The 26,534-nt window shown below is 42.2% G+C and overlaps 1 protein-coding gene across 1 annotated transcript in view; it reads right to left on the reverse strand.

The window, feature by feature from the left end:
• The window catches only part of LOC138637732 (amine sulfotransferase-like), a 136,767-nt gene that overhangs the window by 88,073 nt on the left and 22,160 nt on the right, over window positions 1-26,534 (reverse strand). Inside the window, exon 3 of the mRNA XM_069726645.1 lies at window positions 5,655-5,749. Coding sequence (XP_069582746.1) covers window positions 5,655-5,749 — 95 coding nt within the window. The remainder of the gene's footprint in view (window positions 1-5,654; window positions 5,750-26,534) is intronic.

The following is a 26,534-nucleotide window of genomic DNA, read 5'->3' on the forward strand; positions in this document are numbered from 1 at the left end:
CTACAGAGAAGCAGCACTGGTCTGTTGCTAAGTGGTCCCAAGTACTTTTTTCTGATGAAAGCAAATTTTGCATGTCATTCGGAAATCAAGGTGCCAGAGTCTGGAGGAAGACTGGGGAGAAGGAAATGCCAAAATGCCTGAAGTCCAGTGTCAAGTACCCACAGTCAGTGATGGTGTGGGGTGCCATGTCAGCTGCTGGTGTTGGTCCACTGTGTTTCATCAAGGGCAGGGTCAATGCAGCTAGCTATCAGGAGATTTTGGAGCACTTCATGCTTCCATCGGCTGAAATGCTTTATGGAGATGAAGATTTCATTTTTCAGCACGACCTGGCACCTGCTCACAGTGCCAAAACCACTGGTAAATGGTTTACTGACCATGGCATTACTGTGCTCAATTGGCCTGCCAACTCTCCTGACCTGAACCCCATAGAGAATCTGTGGGATATTGTGAAGAGAAAGTTGAGAGACGCAAGACCCAACACTCTGGATGAGCTTAAGGCCGCTATTGAAGCATCCTGGGCCTCCATAACATCTCAGCAGTGTCACAGGCTGATTGCCTCCATGCCACGCCGCATTGAAGCAGTCATTTCTGCCAAAGGATTCCCGACCAAGTATTGAGTGCATAACTGAACATTATTATTTGTTGGTTTTTTTGTTTGTTATTAAAAAACACTTTTATTTGATTGGATGGGTGAAATATGCTAATTTATTGAGACAGGTTTTTTGGGTTATCAGGAGTTGTATGCCAAAATCATCAGTATTAAAACAATAAAAGACCTGACAAATTTCAGTTGGTGGATAATGAATCTATAATATATGAAAGTTTAATTGTAATCATTACATTATGGTAAATAATGAAATTTAACACTATATGCTAATTTTTTTTAGAAGGACCTGTATATCTATGGATATATCTATAGATAAACCTATATATCTATAGATGGATATCTATGGATATATCCATAGATATACAGTATCTATAGATATAACTATGGATATATCTATAGATATAACTATGGCTATATCTATCTATAGATATATTTATAGATAGATAGATACAGTTAGGGCCAGAAATATTTGGACAGTGACACAAGTTTTGTTATTTTAGCTGTTTACAAAAACATGTTCAGAAATACAATTATATATATAATATGGGCTGAAAGTGCACACTCCCAGCTGCAATATGATAGTTTCCACATCCAAATCGGAGAAAGGGTTTAGGAATCATAGCTCTGTAATGCATAGCGTCCTCTTTTTCAAGGGACCAAAAGTAATTGGACAATGGACTCTAAGGGCTGCAATTAACTCTGAAGGCGTCTCCCTCGTTAACCTGTAATCAATGAAGTAGTTAAAAGGTCAGGGGTGGATTCCAGGTGTGTGGTTTTGCATTTGGAAGCTGTTGCTGTGAGCAGACAACATGCGGTCAAAGGAACTCTCAATTGAGGTGAAGCAGAACATCCTGAGGCTGAAAAAAAAGAAAAAATCCATCAGAGAGATAGCAGACATGCTTGGAGTAGCAAAATCAACAGTCGGGTACATTCTGAGAAAAAAGGAATTGACTGGTGAGCTTGGGAACTCAAAAAGGCCTGAGCGTCCACGGATGACAACAGTGGTGGATGATCGCCGCATACTTAATTTGGTGAAGAAGAACCCGTTCACAGCATCAACTGAAGTCCAGAACACTCTCAGTGAAGTAGGTGTATCTGTCTCTAAGTCAACAGTAAAGAGAAGACTCCATGACAGTAAATACAAAGGGTTCACATCTAGATGCAAACCATTCATCAATACCAAAAATAGACAGGCCAGAGTTAAATTTGCAGAAAAACACCTCAAGAAGCCAGCTCAGTTCTGGAAAAGTATTCTGTGGACAGATGAGACAAAGATCAACCTGTACCAGAATGATGGGAAGAAAAAAGTTTGGAGAAGAAAGGGAACGGCACATGATCTAAGGCACACCACATCCTCTGTAAAACATGGTGGAGGCAACGTGATGGCATGGGCATGCATGGCTTTCAATGGCACTGGGTCACTTGTGTTTATTGATGACATAAGAGCAGACAAGAGTAGCCGGATGAATTCTGAAGTGTACCGGGATATACTTTCAGCCCAGATTCAGCCAAATGCTGCAAAGTTGATTGGACGGCGCTTCATAGTACAGATGGACAATGACCCCAAGCATACATCCAAAGCTACCCAGGAGTTCATGAGTGCCAAAAAGAGGAACATTCTGCAATGGCCAAGTCAATCTCCAGATCTAAACCCAATTGAGCATGCATTTCACTTGCTCAAATCCAGACTTAAGACGGAAAGACCCACAAACAAGCAAGACCTGAAGGCTGCGGCTGTAAAGGCCTGGCAAAGCATTAAGAAGGAGGAAACCCAGCGTTTGGTGATGTCCATGGGTTCCAAACTTAAGGCAGTGATTGCCTCCAAAGGATTTGCAACAAAATATTGAAAATAAAAATATTTTGTTTGGGTTATGTTTATTTGTCCAATTACTTTTGACCTCCTAAAATGTGGAGTGTTTGTAAAGAAATGTGTACAACAATTCCTACATTTTCTATCAGATATTTTTGTTCAACCCTTCAAATTAAACGTTACAATCTGCACTTGAATTCTGTTGTAGAGGTTTCATTTCAAATCCAATGTGGTGGCATGCAGAGCCCAACTCGCGAAAATTGTGTCACTGTCCAAATATTTCTGGCCCTAACTGTATATCTATAGATACATAGATATATCTATCCATATACAGTATCTATCTGGCTAATTTCACAAATTAGGTTTTTGCCGTCAGGCACAATATGGCGAGTTTTGAAAATAACGGATATGTTTTTTGTTACGCCGGATCCGTTTTTTCTCATAGAGTTGTATTAGCACCGGATAGCGCCTGATGGCCACACGTTTCATCCGTTTTTTGCCGCATCCGTCAAAAAAGCTGTTTCCGGCGGACGGAGAAAACGTACAGAGGAACCTTTTTTCTGTCCGGCGAAAAAACGCCCAGCGACTGATCTGGCAAAAAACGTATGAAACTGAGATGTGAAATAATGAATATGGCCTCCGAATCTGTTTTTTCATGCATTTTTACATTCAAATCATGCACATTTTCCGTTCTCTCTCTCAAAAAAAAAGGATCAGTTGCATCAGTTTTTCACTATTTGCAATGGATCCGTTTTTAAAAATTCGCCGGATCCTGCCTGACGGAAAAAAACTGATGTGTGAAAGTAGCCATATATCTATCTACATCTATCCATAGATATATCTATCCATACATATATCTATAGATACATACATAGATCTATCTATTCATATATCTATAAATCTATATATCTAGATTTAAATCTATCTATTATCTATTTATTTATCTATGTGTGTAATGGAGTGTGGGTTGGACAAATGTAAAAGAGGAGGTTGGACAAGAAATGACACAACAATTTTTTTTTTTTGCTTAATAATACATCTTTATTTAGCTTTCAAAAACGCATACAAAAGCACATCAAAAATGCACCTGCGGTTTCTGCCAAGTGCTGAGGATAGTGTGCAGAAAAATCCGCAGGCAAATCTGCAACGTGTGCACATACCCTTACAGTCACACGCCAATGAGCTGCTCTTCCTAATTCTTTCAATGATCAGTGAAGTACTATAGCTGTGGCATGGCACTATACTAAATAGTCTGTATGTACAGTACAGACCAAAAGTTTGGACACACCTTCTCATTTAAGAATTTTTCTGTATTTTCATGACTATGAAAATTTTACATTCACACCGAAGGCATCAAAACTATGAATCAACACATGTGGAATTATATACTTAACAAAAAAGTGTTAAACAACTGAAATTATGTCTTATATTCTAGGTTCTTCAAAGTAGCCACCTTTTGCTTTGATGACTGCTTTGCACACTCTTGGCGTTCTCTTGATGAGCTTCAAAAGGTAGTCACCGGGAATTGTCTTCCAACAATCTTGAAGGAGTTCCCAGAGATGCTTAGCACTTGTTGGCCCGTTTGCCTTCACTCTGCAGTCCAGCTCACCCCAAACCATCTCGATTGGGTTCTGGTCTTGTGACTGTGGAGGCCAGGTCATCTGGCGTAGCACCCCATCACTCTCCTTTTTGGTCAAATAGCCCTTACACAGCCTGGAGGTGTGTTTGGGGTCATTGTCCTGTTGAAAATAAATGATGGTCCAACTAAACGCAAACCGGATGGAATAGCATGCCGCTGCAAGATGCTGTGGTAGCCATGCTGGTTCAGTATGCCTTCAATTTTGAATAAATCCCAAAGAGTGTAACCAGCAAAGCACCCCCACACCATCACACCTCCTCCTCCATGCTTCACGGTGGGAACCAGGCATGTAGAGTCCATTCCGTTCACCTTTTCTGCATCGCACAAAGACACAGTGGTTAGAACCAAAGATCTCAAATTTGGACTCATCAGACCAAAGCACAGATTTCCACTGGTCTAATGTCCATTCCTTGTGTTCTTCAGTTCAAACTAGTCTCTTCTGCTTGTTGCCTGTCCTTAGCAGTGGTTTCCTAGCAGCTATTTTACCATGAAGGCCTGCTGCACAAAGTCTCCTCTTAACAGTTTTTGTAGAGATGTGTCTGCTGCTAGAACTCTGTGTGGCATTGACCTGGTTTCTAATCTGAGCTGCTGTTAACCTGCGATTTCTGAGGCTGGTGACTCAGTTAAACTTATCCTCAGAAACAGAGGCAACTCTTGGTCTTCCTTTCCTGGGGCGGTCCTCATGTGAGCCAGTTTCTTTGTAGCACTTGATGGTTTTTTGCCACTGCACTTGGGGACACTTTCAAAGTTTTCCCAATTTTTTGGACTGACTGACCTTCATTTCTTAAAGTAATGATGGTCACTCGTTTTTCTTTGCTTAGCTGCTTTTTTCTTGCCATAATACAAATTCTAACAGTCTATTCAGTAGGACTATCAGCATTGTATCCACCAGACTTCTGCACAACACAACTGATGGTCCCAACCCCATTTATAAGGCAAGAAATTCCACTTATTAAACTTGACAGGGCACACCTGTGAAGTGAAAACCATTCCCGGTGACTACCTCTTGAAGCTCATCAAGAGAATGCCAAGAGTGTGCAAAGCAGTCATCAAAGCAAAAGGTGGCTACTTTGAAGAACCTAGAATATAAGACATATTTTCAGTTGTTTCACACTTATTTTTGTTAAGTATATAATTCCACATGTGCTAATTCATAGTTTTGATGACTTCAGTGTGAATGTACAATTTTCATAGTCATAAAAGTACAGAAAAATCTTTATATGAGAAGGTGTGTACAAACTTTTGGTCTGTACTGTATGTATAGATATGAGAGTGGGTAAGGAGGGGCCCAAGATTAAATATAACAATTTGGCATTCTAAGCAAGATTTTGTTTCTTCTCTAAGAAACTTGTGAAGTGTAGTAATCTGTAGCAAAAATGCATCAAAACTTGTGTTACTTTTTTGTATAACAATTGCACCTAACTACATTCAATTTAATTAGTTTTGAGTAAATTACAAATCAACTTTAAATTCCTCAGCCATTTAGAGTGTATGCACAGTTTAGTTTATTTTTTTCCACAAAATATTTTTTAAACTGGAACAAAAAATACTATAAAACCTGCAGGACTGAATGCACCTTAAATAAGTATATTTATTACCTTAACCATTTCCTCATACGTCACAAAAAGAATGTTGAATTCATGTCTGTGTGTATACCATTCTTTGATATGATCAAACCACAAGCCACCTAGGACTGTAAAAAGATGAGTTACTTTTATAGAATATTAATAGAATATATACATATATATATATATACATATATACACACACAGCTCTGGCAACATGTTTCCAAACTTCCAAGCATTAAAGTTTGTTTAATATTTCCAAAAAGGAGAAATGATCAAAGTTTAAAAAAAAAATTCAGTGCTTTCAGACCACAAATATGCAAAGAATGCAAAGAAAACAAGTTCATAATCATTCAGAAACAACAATACTAATGTTTTAACTCAGGAAGAGTTCATAAATCAATATTTTATGGAATAACCATTATTTTTAATCACAGCTTTCATGCGTCTTGGCATGCTTTCCACCAGTCTTTCACACTGATTCTGGCGCAAAAATGTAAGCAGTTCTTTGTTTGATGGCTTGTGACTGTCAACCATCCTCTTGATTACATTCCAGAGCTTTTCAATGGGGCTCAGGTCTGGAGATTTGGCTGCCCATGACATGGTTTTGATGTGGTGGTCTCTTAATTTTTGCCAGAGCTGTATATAAACATTACAATTTGAGCTGTTAAGTTATTGCATTACCAATCGGTTACAACTTTATGAAGAAACAATAAAAAGTGGAGTTTTCCAAGTGTACTTAATCAATTAAAGGAAAATTATAATCAGAAAATGACCTTTTGATTAAATGAGGTTTTCTTTTACATGTATTTAAAAATGGTAATTATCAATCTTTATTTAAAAGAAACAATCAAAAATACTAAATTAGTAATTGTACAATGCTCTCAGTGGCCAATGGGGATTATTTAGATTCATGTTTCCCGTCCTTTAAGGAAGATTTTTATTCCTATCAACAGAGGTAGATTAATAATGACAAGTAACACCTCTATACACAGCAGATAATAAAGCATCTACCATTCATAAAGTGCAATTTCACAGCTGATCCTGCTTCCCTTTCCTTTTCAACTGCCCTTGCAGTGATTCATTAGACACTTAATATTAAAGATAGGGTTTGGATACAACCATTGTGGCAATGTACATGTGTTGTTTCCTTAGTTTAGAAAGATCCAAAGTGGACCGTGTAAAAAATACAAGATACATTTTTCACAGTTTTAATACAGATTGGTAAATATAAAAAAAAATGATAAAAATATTTAGAAAGACATTTAACCCCTTCTTGACGTTGAGATTTAGATGGAAACCCCAAAGTAAGTGCTCAGCATAGAGCCATGGATAAATGTCATCCTAAATGTTAAGTAAAATGTACCTAACAAAAGCTTCAACTCAATCAACAAAAAAAGCAAGACCCCACTCAGGGCCATGATCTGTCAATGGAAATATAGGGGGCTTCCACGTTACTGGTAGCACAAAGGATCTGAAAAAGCAAAATGGCTCCTCGCCCCTCAAAAGAAATTCAGCAAATTCTGAGCTCCCAAATCCAAATGCCCCCCTCCCTTCTGAGCCCCGCAGTGTAACTAAACCACTTATAGCTTCCACGTTTCGCATTTCTGTAGTGATCAGATCCCACTTAACTTAAGGATGTGTGTCTCCAGAAGCATGAGCTGGGCATAACGTACTGGCCACTACTAGTGATGAGCGAGTATACTCATTGCTCGGGTTTTCCCGATTTTCCCGGTTTACCCGAGTATGCTCGGGTGATCTCTAAGTATTTGTTAGTGCTCCGAGATTTCGTTTTCGTCGCCTCAGCTGCATGATTTACGGCTGCTGGACAGGCTGAATACATGTGGGAATTCCCTAACAAACCAGCATTCCTCACATTTATTCAGCCTGTCTAGCAGCCGTTAATCATGCAACTGTGGGGATGAAAACTAAATCTCCGAGCACTAACAAATACTCGGAGACCACCCAAGCATGCTCAGGAAAACCCAAGCAACGAGTATACTCACTCATCACTAGTCACTACCGATCTGAAGAATAAAGCTGCCTAATCAATTTTACCACACATGGAACAGCATAAAAAACCCAATAAACAGTTCCTGAATGGCTGTTTTTTTGTTCATTCTGCTTCCCAAAAATAAGAGTAGAAAGCAAAAAAAAAAATGGCATGTACCCAAAAATGGTACCAATAAAAACATCCCAGTGACACTTTTGAGGGTTTTCCCACAAAGTCACTTAAAATGTGAAATGTGATGTAGTCCGTAAAAAATGGTTTTGTAAATTTTGTTGGAAAAATTAGATCGTTTGTCAACTTTTAACCTTTATAATTAGATAACAAAAAAATATGTTTCAAAAATTGTGCTGATGTAAAGTAGACATGTTGGAAAAGTTATTTATTAACAATTTTGTGTGACATGACTCATTTAAAGGCATGAAATTTAAAAGTTTGAAAATTACAACATTTTTCAAATTTTCTCCAAATTTTTTATATTTTCACAAATAATTGCAAAACATATCAAACAAATTTTACCACTATCATGAAGTACAATAAGTCATGAGAAAACATTCTCAGAATCAGTGGGATTAATTGAAGCGTTATAGAGTTATTACACTGGTCAGAATTGTGAAATTGGGCCTGGGCAGGCAGGTGAAAGAAGGCTCAGGGTGATGGGTTTAACACAAAAACTTGATTTAATAGGTCATGTTCTGATGACATCTTCTCTTTAATGAGCCTTTAAGTGTCTCTAATATAATCTGTATCAAGAAACTGACATTGGAACTTTCTTTTGTTTAGGTAAGACCTTGACTAGGAAACATTTACTGCTGAAGATTTCACTATAAAATCACAACAATGTTGGCATGCACATTTTTTTCTGACATTTTTGCAGCAAAATCAGATCTTCACATAGATTGGCAAGACCCGGACCTTTAGGAGAGAAATGCATGGCATTACCAGGCCATTGTATTCCTTCATATAATGCGTTAAAATTTTGGCGGGAATTGCATTTCCCGGTATTTTAGCAAGTTTAATCTCCGGGGATTGGCTATAGCTTTTAGGCAGTCAGCGGTAAGTCGCTGGGAAAAGTTTAAATTCTTTCCTGGTGATGTCCGCTGATAGGGCAATTTATTTGTAAATGGCAGGGACTGGAAGTGATAAGAGGGAGCAGTGAAGAGAGCAGGCTTGTTCAATCCTCATCACTGCCATACCAGAAATGTTGCCCCATCTGACTTACCTATATATCATGGAGACTGTCCTGGAGGAGCTGCAATGGATGCTGGGTGAGGAAGACGCGCATGATTGCAGCGCTGCCTGAGAGAACCGCTGGGTAATGTTGCTGGGCCGAGCGCTGGATACAGACTGACCATGAAACAAGAAGCGCAAGCAGAAGGCGTCATGGGGGAAACACCAGAAATCGCATTGACACCATCCCAGGGCTCGGGCATATGCTCCGGCTCCCGGAAAACAAAAGATGGAAAGTTGTGTACTCTCTTTCCCGATGCATGGACAGACGACCTCTGGGAGATGGCCGGGGCGCAGAGGGACATCCAATGCCCTGCGTGCAGAAAGCACACTCCAATGTGATGCAAAAAAGGTGGGTATTTAATATACATACAGTAACCACAAACGTTTCGGTCTGCAATGGACTTTCATCAGTGTGCTACAGAAAAAAATAATACAAATGTGCATAAACATATACATAAGGACAAATAATAAAAAATAAATGACAACAAACGTATATACATCAGAGAAAAGGGTCATGAATGATACTAAGAAAACAACCATATAGTACTACCAACAACACATCTAAGCTCAAGATGTACAAAAGAGTATATATGCAAAAGGAGTATACAAGCACAAGCTGGTTCATACAAATGTGTGCATAAAGGGACATCTCTTAAGACCACGGTGACTGTGGGAGGCAAGATACACGGGGATGGGTGCCCACAGGGGTGGTCTTGCAAGTTGGTATAAAAAGATTACATACCTAAATGTAGCATGAATGGTATATATAGTGTACAGGTCTTTCACGTCAAAAGGAACTAAAATGGTATCTGGAGGTATAGGAGTAATGTTTTTAATAGTTTCAAGGAAGGCTCCTGTATCGAGATACCATTTTAGTTTCTTTCGACGTGAAAGACCTGTACACAATATATACCATTCATGCTACATTTAGGTATGTAATCTTTTTATACCAACTTGCTAGACCAACCCTGTACGCACCCATCCCCGTGTATCTTGCCTCCCACAGTCACCGTTGACTTCAGAGATGTCCCTTTATGCACTTTATGCACACATTTGTATGAACCAGCTTGTGCTTGTATACTCATTTTGCGTATATATACTCTTTTGTACATCTTGACCTTAGATGTGTTGTTCGTAGTACTATGCAGTTGTTTTCTTAGTATCATTCATGACCCTTTTCTCTGATGTATATACTTTTGTTTTCATTTATTTTTTGTCCTTATGTATATGTTTATGCACATTTATATTATTTTTTTCTGCAGCACACTGATGAAGGTCCATTGCAGACCGAAACGTTGGTGGTTACTGTATGTATATTAAATACCCCCCTTTTTTGCATCACATTGGAGTGTGCTAGTTGTAACTATTCCACGTATTAAGGTTTGGGAACCTATATCTATGCACCTCCCCTTTTAGGCTGTACTGAACATTTTCTATATCCTGCGTGCAGAAAGGACCAAGCTGGACTCAGTAGAACACCAACCAGACGTGCTGGTCTTGGGGCTGCTGGTCCTCAAGCTGAAGGACTAGCCAAGGGAGAGGTCTTCATGTGAAAGCAGATCCAGAACAATATATCAGAGGGCGGTGAGTTTGGCCCTCAAAATGCACACATTCCATACAATTTAGACTAGTTTTCACATGTACTGTCTTCATTAAGGGTGTTACTCCAGCCCCCAGCCGCTAGTACACGCTCAGCCAGCATATCCTCAAGGGCCCCAGGGGTAGCAGAAGTATTGAGGCACCTGGATGATGGCCTGGAGGGGGGACAAGGGGAATAGGAGTCTACAGTTACACCTATAGCTTCTGGCGTTAAACAGGTGGGGGACTATTGTTATGAAGATGCACTAGTTTGTACAGTCTCACCCTTAGGATAGCACTTGTCTACAGCAATTAAAGAGATAATATGGCATAATGATTTTATATATATCCTATCCTTGCTGCCAGCCTCTAAGGTCATTTAATAATTGGCTGCAAGCATTTTGAATTTATGCAAGTGATATGGGGGAAAAGTTCCCTAACAAATGCTCCAGGTTATTTCATCATATAGAGATAATGCTAGAAGCTTACAAGAATTTTGGTAGTTTGAGCTGGTGTTTTGATGAAAATTTTAGACAAAAGTTAGCTATATATCCATCTTTGAAATGGGGTGTAAAAGTCGTAAGTCTGAGGCTTAACCTAATGCTACCAAGCAAGCCATCTAATGTACAACATTAAGCACCAGCTCAAAATACCTTGAGAAAAGGAACATGTTTTGCATTCAATGAGGCACAGTGTAAGTGACCGAATTCTTGCAAATACAAACACAAATGTTCCTTTTGTGGAGGGTCGCACCCGATGGCTAGGTGTTTTAAAAATGCAAATCTGGCAGGACACCCTCAACAAAAGAGTACTTTAATAAAGTAGAAGTGGAGAGAATGCAAAAGTGGCTAGAGCTTTACCCAAACCACAGGATGGCTAGATTGTTAATTCATGGTTTTTAAGATGGTTTTTTAATCACACAGTTTATTGGTGAAGGTTGTGTTTGGGTTAACAATTTAAAATCAGCAGAACTGCATCCAGAGGTGGAGAAGAGGAAATAACTTTTAGCTGGAAGGGTGGCAGGTCCATTTGCAGTGCCACCGTTCGTTAATTTGTCTAACACCTCTGGGGGTAGTTAGAAAAAAGGATCCATCATTTATCTTACCCTTATGGTGCATCGTTAAATGATAGATGATAATTGATAAAAAAAATTAATATCAGTTACTTATACTTCATTTGATAAAGCTGTTGAGATTGTTAGAGGATTTGGGCTGAGAGCTACTTCATGATGGCCAAAGCCAACATTGAATCAGCATTTAGATTGTAGCCTATTCATCCCCATGTTTTCAATTTGATGGTTGTCTTTAATTTGACAAATTTTTACCAATGGGTTGCTCTGTTTCCTGTTTTTATTTTGAAGCTTTTGCCTCATTTGTTGAATGAGTAACAGCGTTGCAATGTATGACAGGAGGTATAGCACATTATCTTGATGATTTTTTGTTTGTAGGACCTAAGGATTCAGCAGTTTGTGAGGAAATTCTGCATACCTTCCAGGTTATTTGTAATGATTTTGGTAGCTAAAAACAAAACAGTTGCCCCAGTTAGTTGTAATAAGTTTTTAGAAATTACTATAGATACAGTTAAAGAACTTTGTCTGCCATGAGCTAAAATTGACAAATGCAGATAGAAAAATATTAAGAATTGAGAGTCCTCAGTGGTTGATACCTTTTAATGGCTAACTGAAAAGATGGTAACAAATTGCAAGCTTTCAAAAACTACACAGGTCTCTTCATCAGGCAAAGACTAAAACAAATTCTGAAGAAGCACATATTTATGCACAACATAGCACAGAAAAAAAAGGGAAAAACCATGGATAAGACAGGTGACATGAAGCAGAATTACCATGAGTGATAAACAGTTATGTCCATAAATATTGGGCCGACATGCATTGGGCAGACATGCATTGGGCAGACATGCATTGTGGACTCTGGGGAGTAAGAAGAAAGCTTCATAAATGAAGTGGAGTCGTTTTTGTGTTTATTAGCTTTCCCAAGTAGAATAATGCCGATGGGCAGGGTTTTTGTAGTTGTTTGGCCTCACGCATAGCAGGCATTAGGAACCTATTCTTCCATGATTGAGTATTCAGGGAAATAAAAGAAGATTTAGAAGTGTGGACAGAATTCTTAGAATTTTTTAACGGCCAGTCTCTTTGGCGTTATCCTTTCATTACAGATAAAGAGTTGTTTTTCTTTACAGATGCAGTTGACAGTGGTTTTGGCTTGGCCTGGATGCAGCGTGATGTGCAGAAAGGTGGCATCGGACATCGATAGATAGAGGTGTTACCCAAAATGGTGTTTTATTAGAATTATTTCCTATCTTGGTTGCAGTAGTCATTTGGGGTAGGAGGTTGGCTAACAAAAATATTCTTATCAGGTCAGGCAGAAGAGGTGTTATATATGCTGTGAATTGTTTATCCAGTAAATGTAAATGAATGGTTAAAGTGCTGAGAAACTGTATTTGGTGATTTTATGTCTAAAATTGAATATCTGGCTTAAAGCTGTGCAATTTGAGGAGAAATGCAATTTAATCGCTGAATTGGTTTCTCATTTTCAGTATGTTAAAAAAGTGCTTATCAGTGCTAAGTCTTGGTGATAGATACTTCTCATCTTATTCTTTCAGAATTGGAGCAGTGACGGAGGCGGACAGAATTGGTTTAAATGAAGCATTGATTAAAAAGTGGGGGAGATGGGGCTCGAAATGTTACAAATTATACATTCGGAAATAAAATAGAACTAACATTTGGTTATAGTTTTCTTAGGTGTCACTGTGTTTATCCTGGGTCATTCATTCATTCACTGGGCAGAAAGGAGAGCCAAGCACGTCAATGTTTGAACCTGTCTGTGTCTTCTGAGTTTGTCAGGTTTTTTGGTTTGGCATTAGAGGACAGAAATGGATTGGCCTGATGGATCAAGCGACAGGGCTCCATCGCCCCAAATTATCATCATCCATCTTGGCGGAAACAACATCAGAAAGCTCAGCACTGAGTTATTGTTTCAGATAAAAAAAGTTTGTTAGAATTGAGAAATATGTTTCCAGGTGTTACGTTAATATTTTCAGAAATAATGCCAAGGCTAATCTGGGTGGAATCTTTAGATTTAAAATTTTGTGAGAAGATCCATGAGATTGAATAGATCCATGAGTAAGTTTATGCCATCGTATCAGTGTTTTTGCTTTCAGGCATGTTGATTTGAAAGGTGGAATACTAGGCCTTTTTATTCATCTATTGGTGATAGGCACTGATATTTTTAAACTTAGTTTGCAGGCGATGGTGGAATTGGCCCTTGGTGGGGTGGAGCCACTCTTGCCTAATGTTATTTAGGCAAGGTGGACTATGGCTAAGTTATTCAGGGAGCTGTAAGTCATTTACAGGTATTGTAATGGTAAGCAAGATTGAGCTTACGCTAAGCTGCAGTTATGTTTATAAGATTTTTAGAATTATGTGTTAAAATTTAGTAAAGACTGGGCCAAGATCTTTCCAAAAAGTCAATGTGTCCTTTCTGATTTGTATTAATATTTTGGTATTTAATATTTTGATAAGTTGGGTGTAAGTTTACTGATCATATACTGTGTATTGCCATGGCAAGCCCGGACTTTTAGGAGAGGAATGCATGGCATTACCAGGCCATTGTATTCCTTCCTTTAAAGGGTTAAAATTTTCTTGAGAATTGCATTTCCCACCGAGGTTTTCCCAGTATTTTAGTAATTTTAATGTCCGAGAATTGGCTACAGCCTTTAACCAATCAACAGTATGTTGCTGGGAGAAGTTTAGATTCTTCTCAGGCAATGTACACTGATAGGGCAATCTATTTGTAAATAGTAAGGGCTGGAGGTGATAAGAGGGTGCATGTTATGAAAAGGTAATTCAGTACCACAATGGACATAGAGGTCAGAGCACATACAGTGACCTGACAATAACCCAAAAACATAGAACGAGCTCTGAGACGTGGGAACTCTGCTGACCGCAATCCCTAATCCTCTCCAACCACACTAGAGGCAGCCGTGGATTGCGCCTAACGCTCCCTATGCAACTCGGCACAGCCTGAGAAACTAGCTAGCCTGAAGATAGAAAATAAGCCTACCTTGCCTCAGAGAAATACCCCAAAGGAAAAGGCAGCCCCCACATATAATGACTGTGAGTTAAGATGAAAAGACAAACGTAGAGATGAAATAGATTTAGCAAAGTGAGGCCCGACTTTCTGAACAGAGCGAGGATAGGAAAGGTAACTTTGCGGTCAACACTAAACCCTACAAAAACCACGCAAAGGGGGCAAAAAGACCCTCCGTACCGAACTAACGGCACGGAGGTACACCCTCTGCGTCCCAGAGCTTCCAGCAAGCAGGAAAAAACAAATAGACAAGCTGGACAGAAAAAAAAAAGCAAACAAAATAGCAAAGCGGAACTTAGCTATGCAGAGCAGCAGGCCACAGGAACGATCCAGGAGGAAACAGGTCCAATACTAGAACATTGACTGGAGGCCAGGATCAAAGCACTAGGTAGAGTTAGATAGAGCAGCACCTAACGACTTCACCACATCACCTGAGGAAGGAAACTCAGAAGCCGCAGTACCACTTTCCTCCACCAACGGAAGCTCACAGAGAGAATCAGCCGAAGTACCACTTGTGACCATAGGAGGGAGCTCTGCCACAGAATTCACAACAGTACCCCCCCCTTGAGGAGGGGTCACCGAACCCTCACCAGAGCCCCCAGGATGACCAGGATGAGCCAAATGAAAGGCACGAACAAGATCGGGAGCATGGACATCAGAGGCAAAGACCCAGGAATTATCTTCCTGAGCATAACCCTTCCACTTAACCAGATACTGGAGTTTCCGTCTTGAAACACGAGAATCCAAAATCTTCTCCACAATATACTCCAACTCCCCCTCCACCAAAACCGGGGCAGGAGGATCAACAGATGGAACCATAGGTGCCACGTATCTCCGCAACAATGACCTATGGAATACGTTATGTATGGAAAAAGAATCTGGAAGGGTCAGACGAAAAGACACAGGATTAAGAACCTCAGAAATCCTATACGGACCAATGAAACGAGGTTTAAACTTAGGAGAGGAAACCTTCATAGGAATATGACGAGAAGATAACCAAACCAAATCCCCAACACGAAGTCGGGGACCCACACAGCGTCTGCGATTAGCGAAACGTTGAGCCTTCTCCTGGGACAAGGTCAAATTGTCCACTACATGAGTCCAAATCTGCTGCAACCTGTCCACCACAGTATCCACACCAGGACAGTCCGAAGACTCAACCTGCCCTGAAGAGATACGAGGATGGAATCCAGAGTTGCAGAAAAATGGCGAAACCAAGGTAGCCGAGCTGGCCCGATTATTAAGGGCGAACTCAGCCAAAGGCAAAAAGGACACCCAGTCATCCTGATCAGCAGAAACAAAGCATCTCAGATATGTTTCCAAGGTCTGATTGGTTCGTTCGGTCTGGCCATTAGTCTGAGGATGGAAAGCCGAGGAAAAAGACAAGTCAATGCCCATCCTACCACAAAAGGCTCGCCAAAACCTCGAAACAAACTGGGAACCTCTGTCAGAAACGATATTCTCTGGAATGCCATGTAAACAAACCACATGCTGGAAGAACAATGGCACCAAATCAGAGGAGGAAGGCAATTTAGACAAGGGTACCAAATGGACCATCTTAGAGAAGCGATCACAGACCACCCAAATGACTGACATCTTTTGAGAGATGGGAAGATCTGAAATAAAATCCATAGAGATATGTGTCCAAGGCCTCTTCGGGACCGGCAAGGGCAAAAGCAACCCACTGGCACGAGAACAGCAGGGCTTAGCCCGAGCACAAATCCCACAGGACTGCACAAAAGAACGCACATCCCGCAAAAGAGATGGCCACCAAAAGGATCTAGCCACTAACTCTCTGGTACCAAAGATTCCAGGATGACCGGCCAACACCGAACAATGAACCTCAGAGATAACTTTATTCGTCCACCTATCAGGGACAAACAGTTTCTCCGCTGGGCAACGATCAGGTTTATTAGCCTGAAATTTTTGCAGCACCCGCCGCAAATCAGGGGAGATGGCAGACACAATTACTCCCTCTTTGAGGATACCCGCCGGCTCAGATAAACCCGGAGATTCGGGCACAAAACTCCTAGACAGAGCATCCGCCTTCACATTTTTAGAGCCCGGAAGGTACAAAATCACAAAGTCAAAATGGGCAAAAAACAGCGACCAACGAGCCTGTCTAGGATTCAACCGCTTGGCAGACTCGAGATAAGTCAAATTCTTATGATCAGTCAAGACCACCACGCGATGCTTAGGTCCTTCAAGCCAATGACGCCACTCCTCGAATGCCCACTTCATGGCCAGCAACTCTCGATTGCCCACATCATAATTTCGCTCAGCAGGCGAAAACTTCCTGGAAAAGAAGGCGCATGGTTTCATCACCGAGCAATCAGAACTTCTCTGCGACAAAACAGCCCCTGCTCCAATCTCAGAAGCATCAACCTCGACCTGGAACGGAAGCGAAACATCTGGTTGACACAGCACAGGGGCAGAAGAAAAACAACGCTTCAACTCTTGAAAAGCTTCCACAGCAGCAGAAGACCAATTGACCACATCAGCACCCTTCTTGGTCAAATCGGTCAATGGTTTAGCAATACTAGAAAAATTACAGATGAAGCGACGATAAAAATTAGCAAAGCCCAGGAACTTTTGCAGACTTTTCAGAGATGTCGGCTGAGTCCAATCATGGATGGCTTGGACCTTAACAGGGACAATCTCGATAGTAGAAGGGGAAAAGATGAACCCCAAAAATGAAACCTTCTGAACACCAAAGAAACACTTTGATCCCTTCACAAACAAAGAATTAGCACGCAGGACCTGAAATACCGTTCTGACCTGCTTCACATGAGACTCCCAATCATCCGAGAAGATCAAAATGTCATCCAAGTACACAATCAGGAATTTATCCAGGTACTCTCGGAAGATGTCATGCATAAAGGACTGAAACACTGATGGAGCATTGGCAAGTCCGAATGGCATTACTAGATACTCAAAATGGCCCTCGGGCGTATTAAATGCAGTTTTCCATTCATCGCCTCGCTTAATACGCACAAGATTATACGCACCACAAAGATCTATCTTGGTGAACCAACTAGCCCCCTTAATCTGAGCAAACAAATCAGATAACAACGGCAAGGGGTACTGAAATTTAACCGTGATCTTATTTAGAAGGCGGTAATCTATACAAGGTCTCAGTGAACCATCCTTCTTGGCTACAAAAAAGAACCCTGCTCCTAATGGCGACCATGACGGGCGAATATGCCCCTTCTCCAAGGACTCCTTCACATAACTCCGCATAGCAGCATGCTCAGGCACAGATAAATTAAACAGTCGACCTTTTGGGAATTTACTACCAGGAATCAAATCGATAGCACAATCACAATCCCTATGCGGAGGTAGGGTATCGGACTTGGGCTCATCAAATACATCCCGGTAATCAGACAAGAACTCTGGAACCTCAGAAGGGGTGGATGACGAAATAGTCAGAAATGGGACATCACCATGTACCCCCTGACAACCCCAGCTGGACACAGACATGGATTTCCAATCTAATACTGGATTATGGACTTGTAGCCATGGCAACCCCAACACGACCACATCATGCAGATTATGCAACACCAGAAAGCGAATAACCTCCTGATGTGCAGGAGCCATGCACATGGTCAGCTGGGTCCAGTACTGAGGCTTATTCTTGGCCAAAGGCATAGCATCAATTCCTCTCAATGGAATAGGACACTGCAAGGGCTATAAGAAAAACCCACAACGCCTAGCATACTCCAAGTCCATCAAATTCAGGGCAGCGCCTGAATCCACAAATGCCATGACAGAATACGATGAAAAAGAGCAGATCAAGGTAACGGACAGAAGAAATTTTGACTGTACCGTACCAATGGTGGCAGACCTAGCGAACCGCTTAGTGCGCTTAGGACAATCAGAGATAGCATGAGTGGAATCACCACAGTAGAAACACAGCCCATTCAGACGTCTGTGTTCTTGCCGTTCAACTCTGGTCAAAGTCCTATCGCACTGCATAGGCTCAGGTTTAAGCTCAGGTAATACCGCCAAATGGTGCACAGATTTACGCTCACGCAAGCGTCGACCGATCTGAATGGCCAAAGACATAGACTCATTCAGACCAGCAGGCATAGGAAATCCCACCATGACATCCTTAAGGGCTTCAGAGAGACCCTTTCTGAAAATAGCTGCGAGCGCACCTTCATTCCATTGAGTGAGTACGGACCACTTTCTAAATTTCTGACAATATACCTCTATCTCATCCTGACCCTGACACAGAGCCAGCAAGTTTTTCTCTGCCTGATCCACTGAATTAGGTTCATTGTACAGCAATCCGAGCGCCAGGAAAAACGCATCGATATTACTTAATGCAGGATCTCCTGACGCAAGAGAAAATGCCCAGTCCTGAGGGTCGCCGCGTAAAAAAGAAATAATGATCCTAACTTGTTGAACTGGGTCACCAGAGGAGCGAGGTTTCAAAGCCAGAAATAGTTTACAATTATTTTTGAAACTCAGAAATTTAGTTCTATCTCCAAAAAACAAATCAGGAATAGGAATTCTCAGTTCTAACATAGAATTCTGAACCACAAAGTCTTGAATATTTTGTACTCTTGCCGTGAGCTGATCCACACATGAAGACAGACCTTTAATGTCCATCGCTATACCTGTGTCCTGAACCACCCAAATGTCTAGGGGAAAAAAAGGCAAAACACGGTGCAGAGAAAAAAAAATGGTCTCAGAACTTCTTTTTTCCCTCTATTGAGAATCATTAGTACTTTGGGCCTCCAGTACTGTTATGAAAAGGTAATTCAGTACCACAATGGACATAGAGGTCAGAGCACATACAGTGACCTGACAATAACCCAAAAACATAGAACGAGCTCTGAGACGTGGGAACTCTGCTGACCGCAATCCCTAATCCTCTCCAACCACACTAGAGGCAGCCGTGGATTGCGACTAACGCTCCCTATGCAACTCGGCACAGCCTGAGAAACTAGCTAGCCTGAAGATAGAAAATAAGCCTACTTTGCCTCAGAGAAATACCCCAAAGGAAAAGGCAGCCCCCACATATAATGACTGTGAGTTAAGATGAAAAGACAAACGTAGAGATGAAATAGATTTAGCAAAGTGAGGCCCGACTTTCTGAACAGAGCGAGGATAGGAAAGGTAACTTTGCGGTCAACACAAAACCCTACAAAAACCACGCAAAGGGGGCAAAAAGACCCTCCGTACCGAACTAACGGCACGGAGGTACACCCTCTGCGTCCCAGAGCTTCCAGCAAGCAGGAAAAAACAAATAGACAAGCTGGACAGAAAAAAAAAAGCAAACAAAATAGCAAAGCGGAACTTAGCTATGCAGAGCAGCAGGCCACAGGAACGATCCAGGAGGAAACAGGTCCAATACTAGAACATTGACTGGAGGCCAGGATCAAAGCACTAGGTGGAGTTAAATAGAGCAGCACCTAACGACTTCACCACATCACCTGAGGAAGGAAACTCAGAAGCCGCAGTACCACTTTCCTCCACCAACAGAAGCTCACAGAGAGAATCAGCCGAAGTACCACTTGTGACCACAGGAGGGAGCTCTGCCACAGAATTCACAACAGGTGCAACAATGAGGGGGCAACTGTTCAATCCTCATCACTGCCATACTAGAAGAGCTTCCTTCCCCTTGGCTTATACGGTTTTTAGAGTTATGTGTTAAAATTTAATAAAGGTTGTGGCCAAGATCTTTCCAACAAAGTCAACGTGTCCTTTTTAATTTGCATTAATTTTTTGGTATTTAATATTTTGATATGTTTGGTGTAAGTTTACTGGTCATAAACTGTGTAATGCCTTGTTTCTACTACATACATATGTGTTGTACTGTCTGAATGTGACCTCAGAAGAAGCATTGCCAATTACAGGCAGTTCATGTCCATTGTAGTGTAATGTGTTGGTTTTTATTAAAGCATTTACCCAATCTAAGGCAGCATTGGAAGAGGAATGGTGCAGAATTGGTCAGATATTAAAGATGAGCGGATCGGTCAGGGTAGGATTGAGTTTGAGTTTAATTTCCAAATATCACATCACATGATCTAGGTCACCCAATCAGGGAAGGGGGCTATCATAGACAGTATAAGAGAAAGGTGCCAGACAGGAAGAACCATTTCATGCTTGTACAGTGTAAGACTAGGAGATCAAAGGGCACAACTCATTCCACCTACAGTATGTAAACTGTTGTGAATTCCGCTCTTGGGCTCCCTCTGGTGGTTGTAAGTGGCACTTTTGTGAGTTCTGCTCTTGGGCTCCCTCCGGTGGTTTTAAGTGGAATGGCTGCTCCTTGGATTTAGCAGTCAGCAGCTGCTTCCACTAATTGTCTATTCTGCTTGGCTATTTAGCCTGGCTCTCCCCTTCAGCTTGTGCCACTTGTCAATGGTTCCTGGTTGGATTCACATCTCTCTTGGTTTTCCCTGATATCCTGACCAGTTCAGCAAAGATAAGTCCTTGCTTGCTCTTTTCTGTCCACATGTTGTGGACTTCATTGTTCGGTACATTCTAAGTTTTTGTCCAGCTTGTCAGTATGGATTAATTCGGTTAAGCTGGAAGCTCTGGGAAGCAGATTTACCCTCCACACCTTTAGTCAGGTGTGGAGATTTTTGTAAACTCTGTGTGGATTTTTTGTAGTTTTTATACTGACCGCACAGTATCCTGTCCTGTCCTATCTATCTAGCTAGTATGGCCTCCTATGCTAAAATCTGATTTAATTTCTGCGTATGTTATTTCCCTCTCCTCTCACCGTCAATATTTGTGGGGGGCTATCTTTCCTTTGGGGATTTTCTCTGAGGCAAGATAGGTTTCCTGTTTCTGTCTTTAGGGGAAGTCAGATCTTAGGCTGTGCCGAGGGGTCTAGGGAGTGTCAGGTACCCCCCACGGCTATTTATAGTTGCGCTGCTAGGTTCAGGGTTTGCGGTCAGTACAGATACCACTTCCTTCAGAGCTCGTCCCATGTTGCTCCTAAACCACCAGATCATAACAGTACAAGTGGCCAAAAATGAATTAAATGCATCTCAAAAGAAGGAAAAGGAAATTCTGAGCCATTTTTTTTTTGCACTCTGTTTTGTCTTTTTTTTCCTCTTGACTTCTGGGTGGTTCAGGATTTTGGCGCTGGCATGGATGTTCAGGGTTTGTTTTCTCGTGTGGATCAACTTGCTGCAAGAGTACAGAGTATCCAAGATTATGTTGTCCAGACTCCGGCTTTGGAGCCTAGAATTCCTACTCCTGATTTGTTTTTTGGGGACAGATCCAAGTTTTTGAACTTTAAAAATAACTGCAAATTGTTTTTTGCTTTGAAACCCCGTTCTTCTGGTGATCCCATTCAGCAAGTTAAAATCATCATATCCTTGCTGCGTGGTGACCCTCAGGACTGGGCATTTTCCCTTGAATCAGGGGATCCAGCATTGCTGAATGTAGACGCATTTTTTCAAGTGCTCGGATTATTGTATGACGAACCTAATTCTGTGGATCATGCAGAAAAAACCCTGTTGGCCCTGTGTCAAGGTCAGGAAGCGGCAGAATTATACTGCCAGAAATTTAGAAAATGGTCTGTGCTCACTAAATGGAATGAGGATGCTCTGGCTGCAATTTTCAGAAAAGGTCTTTCTGAAGCCCTTAAAGATGTTATGGTGGGCTTCCCTACGCCCGCTGGTTTGAGCAAATCTATGTCTCTAGCCATTCAGGTTGATCGGCGTCTGCGCGAGCGCAAAGCTGTGCACCATATGGCAGTGTCCTCTGAGCAGAGTCCTGAGCCTATGCAATGTGATAGGTGTTATGATAAGGTAATTCAGTACCACAATGGACATAGAGGTCAGAGCACATACAGTAACCTGACAATTACCCAAAAACATTGAACGAGCTCTGAGACGTGGGAACTCTGCTGACCGCAATCCCTAATCCTCTCCAACCACACTAGAGGCAGCCGTGGATTGCGCCTAACGCTCCCTATGCAACTCGGCATAGCCTGAGAAACTAGCTAGCCTGAAGATAGAAAATAAGCCTACCTTGCCTCAGAGAAATACCCCAAAGGAAAAGGCAGCCCCCACATATAATGACTGTGAGTTAAGATGAAAAGACAAACGTAGAGATGAAATAGATTTAGCAAAGTGAGGCCCGACTTTCTGAACAGAGCGAGGATAGGAAAGGTAACTTTGCGGTCAACACAAAACCCTACAAAAACCACGCAAAGGGGGCAAAAAGACCCTCTGTACCGAACTAACGGCACGGAGGTACACCCTCTGCGTCCCAGAGCTTCCAGCAAGCAGGAAAAAACAAATAGACAAGCTGGACAGAAAAAAACAGCAAACAAAATAGCAAAGCAGAACTTAGCTATGCAGAGCAGCAGGCCACAGGAACGATCCAGGAGGAAACAGGTCCAATACTAGAACATTGACTGGAGGCCAGGATCAAAGCACTAGGTGGAGTTAAATAGAGCAGCACCTAACGGCTTCACCACTTCACCTGAGGAAGGAAACTCAGAAGCCGCAGTACCACTTTCCTCCACCAACGGAAGCTCACAGAGAGAATCAGCCAAAGTACCACTTGTGACCACAGGAGGGAGCTCTGCCACAGAATTCACAACAGTACCCCCCCTTGAGGAGGGGTCACCGAACCCTCACCAGAGACCCCAGGACGACCAGGATGAGCCATATGAAAGGCACGAACAAGATCGGGGGCATGGACATCAGAGGCAAAGACCCAGGAATTATCTTCCTGAGCATAACCCTTCCACTTAACCAGATACTGGAGTTTCCGCCTTGAAACACGAGAATCCAAGATCTTCTCCACAATATACTCCAACTCCCCCTCCACCAAAACCGGGGCAGGAGGATCAACAGATAGAACCATAGGTGCCACGTATCTCCGCAACAATGACCTATGAAATACGTTATGTATGGAAAAAGAATCTGGAAGGGTCAGACGAAAAGACACAGGATTAAGAACCTCAGAAATCCTATACGGACCAATGAAACGAGGTTTAAACTTAGGAGAGGAAACCTTCATAGGAATATGACGAGAAGATAACCAAACAGCACACAGCGTCTGCGATTAGCGAAACGTTGAGCCTTCTCCTGGGACAAGGTCAAATTGTCCACTACATGAGTCCAAATCTGCTGCATCCTGTCCACCACAGTATCCACACCAGGACAGTCCGAAGACTCAACCTGCCCTGAAGAGAAACGAGGATGGAACCCAGAGTTGCAGAAAAACGGCGAAACCAAGGTAGCCGAGCTGGCCCGATTATTAAGGGCAAACTCAGCCAAAGGCAAAAAGGACACCCAGTCATCCTGATCAGCAGAAACAAAGCATCTCAGATATGTTTCCAAGGTCTGATTGGTTCGTTCGGTCTGGCCATTAGTCTGAGGATGGAAAGCCGAGGAAAAAGACAAGTCAATGCCCATCCTACCACAAAAGGCTCGCCAAAACCTCGAAACAAACTGGGAACCTCTGTCAGAAACGATATTCTCTGGAATGCCATGTAAACGAACCACATGCTGGAAGAACAATGGCACCAAATCAGAGGAGGAAGGTAATTTTGACAAGGGTACCAAATGGACCATCTTAGAGAAGCGATCACAGACCATCCAAATGACTGACATCTTTTGAGAGACGGGAAGATCTGAAATAAAATCCATAGAGATATGTGTCCAAGACCTCTTCGGGACCGGCAAGGGCAAAAGCAACCCACTGGCACGAGAACAGCAGGGCTTAGCCCGAGCACAAATCCCACAGGACTGCACAAAAGAACGCACATCCCGCGACAGAGATGGCCACCAAAAGGATCTAGCCACTAACTCTCTGGTACCAAAGATTCCAGGATGACCGGCCAACACCGAACAATGAACCTCAGAGATAACTTTATTCGTCCACCTATCAGGGACAAACAGTTTCTCCGCTGGGCAACGATCAGGTTTATTAGCCTGAAATTTTTGCAGCACCCGCCGCAAATCAGGGGAGATGGCAGACACAATTACTCCCTCTTTGAGGATACCCGCCGGCTCAGATAAACCCGGAGATTCGGGCACAAAACTCCTAGACAGAGCATCCGCCTTCACATTTTTAGAGCCCAGAAGGTACGAAATCACAAAGTCAAAACGGGCAAAAAACAGCGACCAACGAGCCTGTCTGGGATTCAACCGCTTGGCAGACTCGAGATAAGTCAAGTTCTTATGATCAGTCAAGACCACCACGCGATGCTTAGCTCCTTCAAGCCAATGACGCCACTCCTCGAATGCCCACTTCATGGCCAGCAACTCTAGATTACCCACATCATAATTTCGCTCAGCAGGCGAAAACTTCCTGGAAAAGAAGGCGCATGGTTTCATCACCGAGCAATCAGAACTTCTCTGCGACAAAACAGCCCCTGCTCCAATCTCAGAAGCATCAATCTCGACCTGGAATGGAAGCGAAACATCTGGTTGACACAATACAGGGGCAGAAGAAAAACGACGCTTCAACTCATGAAAAGCTTCCACAGCAGCAGAAGACCAATTGACCACATCAGCACCCTTCTTGGTCACATCGGTCAATGGTTTAGCAATACTAGAAAAATTGCAGATGAAGCGACGATAAAAATTAGCAAAGCCCAGGAACTTTTGCAGACTTTTCAGAGATGTCGGCTGAGTCCAATCATGGATGGCGTGGACCTTAACAGGGACAATCTCGATAGTAGAAGGGGAAAAGATGAACCCCAAAAATGAAACCTTCTGAACACCAAAAAGACACTTTGATCCCTTCACAAACAAAGAATTAGCACGCAGGACCTGAAACACCGTTCTGACCTGCTTCACATGAGACTCCCAATCATCCGAGAAGATCAAAATGTCATCCAAGTACACAATCAGGAATTTATCCAGGTATTCTCGGAAGATGTCATGCATTAAGGACTGAAACACTGATGGAGCATTGGCAAGTCCGAATGGCATTACAAGTTACTCAAAATGGCCCTCGGGCGTATTAAATGCAGTTTTCCATTCATCGCCTCGCTTAATACGCACAAGATTATACGCACCACGAAGATCTATCTTGGTGAACCAACTAGCCCCCTTAATCCGAGCAAACAAATCAGATAACGGCAAGGGGTACTGAAATTTAACCGTGATCTTATTTAGAAGGCGGTAATCTATACAAGGTCTCAGCGAACCATCCTTCTTGGCTACAAAAAAGAACCCTGCTCCTATTGGCGACGATGACGGGCGAATATGCCCCTTCTCCAAGGACTCCTTCACATAACTCCGCATAGCGGCGTGCTCAGGCACAGATAAATTAAACAGTCGACCTTTTGGGAATTTACTACCAGGAATCAAATCGATAGCACAATCACAATCCCTATGAGGAGGTAGGGTATCGGACTTGGGCTCATCAAATACATCCCGGTAATCAGACAAGAACTCTGGAACCTCAGAAGGGGTGGATGACGAAATAGTCAGAAATGGGACATCACCATGTACCCCCTGACAACCCCAGCTGGACACAGACATGGATTTCCAATCTAATACTGGATTATGGACTTGTAGCCATGGCAACCCCAACACGACCACATCATGCAGATTATGCAACACCAGAAAGCGAATAACCTCCTGATGTGCAGGAGCCATGCACATGGTCAGCTGGGTCCAGTACTGAGACTTATTCTTGGCCAAAGGCGTAGCATCAATTCCTCTCAATGGAATAGGACACTGCAAGGGCTCCAAGAAAAACCCACAACGCCTAGCATACTCCAAGTCCATCAAATTCAGGGCAGCGCCTGAATCCACAAATGCCATGACAGAATACGATGACAAAGAGCAGATCAAGGTAACGGACAGAAGAAATTTTGACTGTACCGTACCAATGGTGGCAGACCTAGCGAACCGCTTAGTGCGCTTAGGACAATCAGAGATAGCATGAGTGGAATCACCACAGTAGAAACACAGCCCATTCAGACATCTGTGTTCTTGCCGTTCAACTCTGGTCAAAGTCCTATCGCACTGCATAGGCTCAGGTTTAAGCTTA

Source organism: Ranitomeya imitator, chromosome 5, assembly GCF_032444005.1.
Source record: "Ranitomeya imitator isolate aRanImi1 chromosome 5, aRanImi1.pri, whole genome shotgun sequence".
Classification (NCBI taxonomy): domain Eukaryota; kingdom Metazoa; phylum Chordata; class Amphibia; order Anura; family Dendrobatidae; genus Ranitomeya; species Ranitomeya imitator.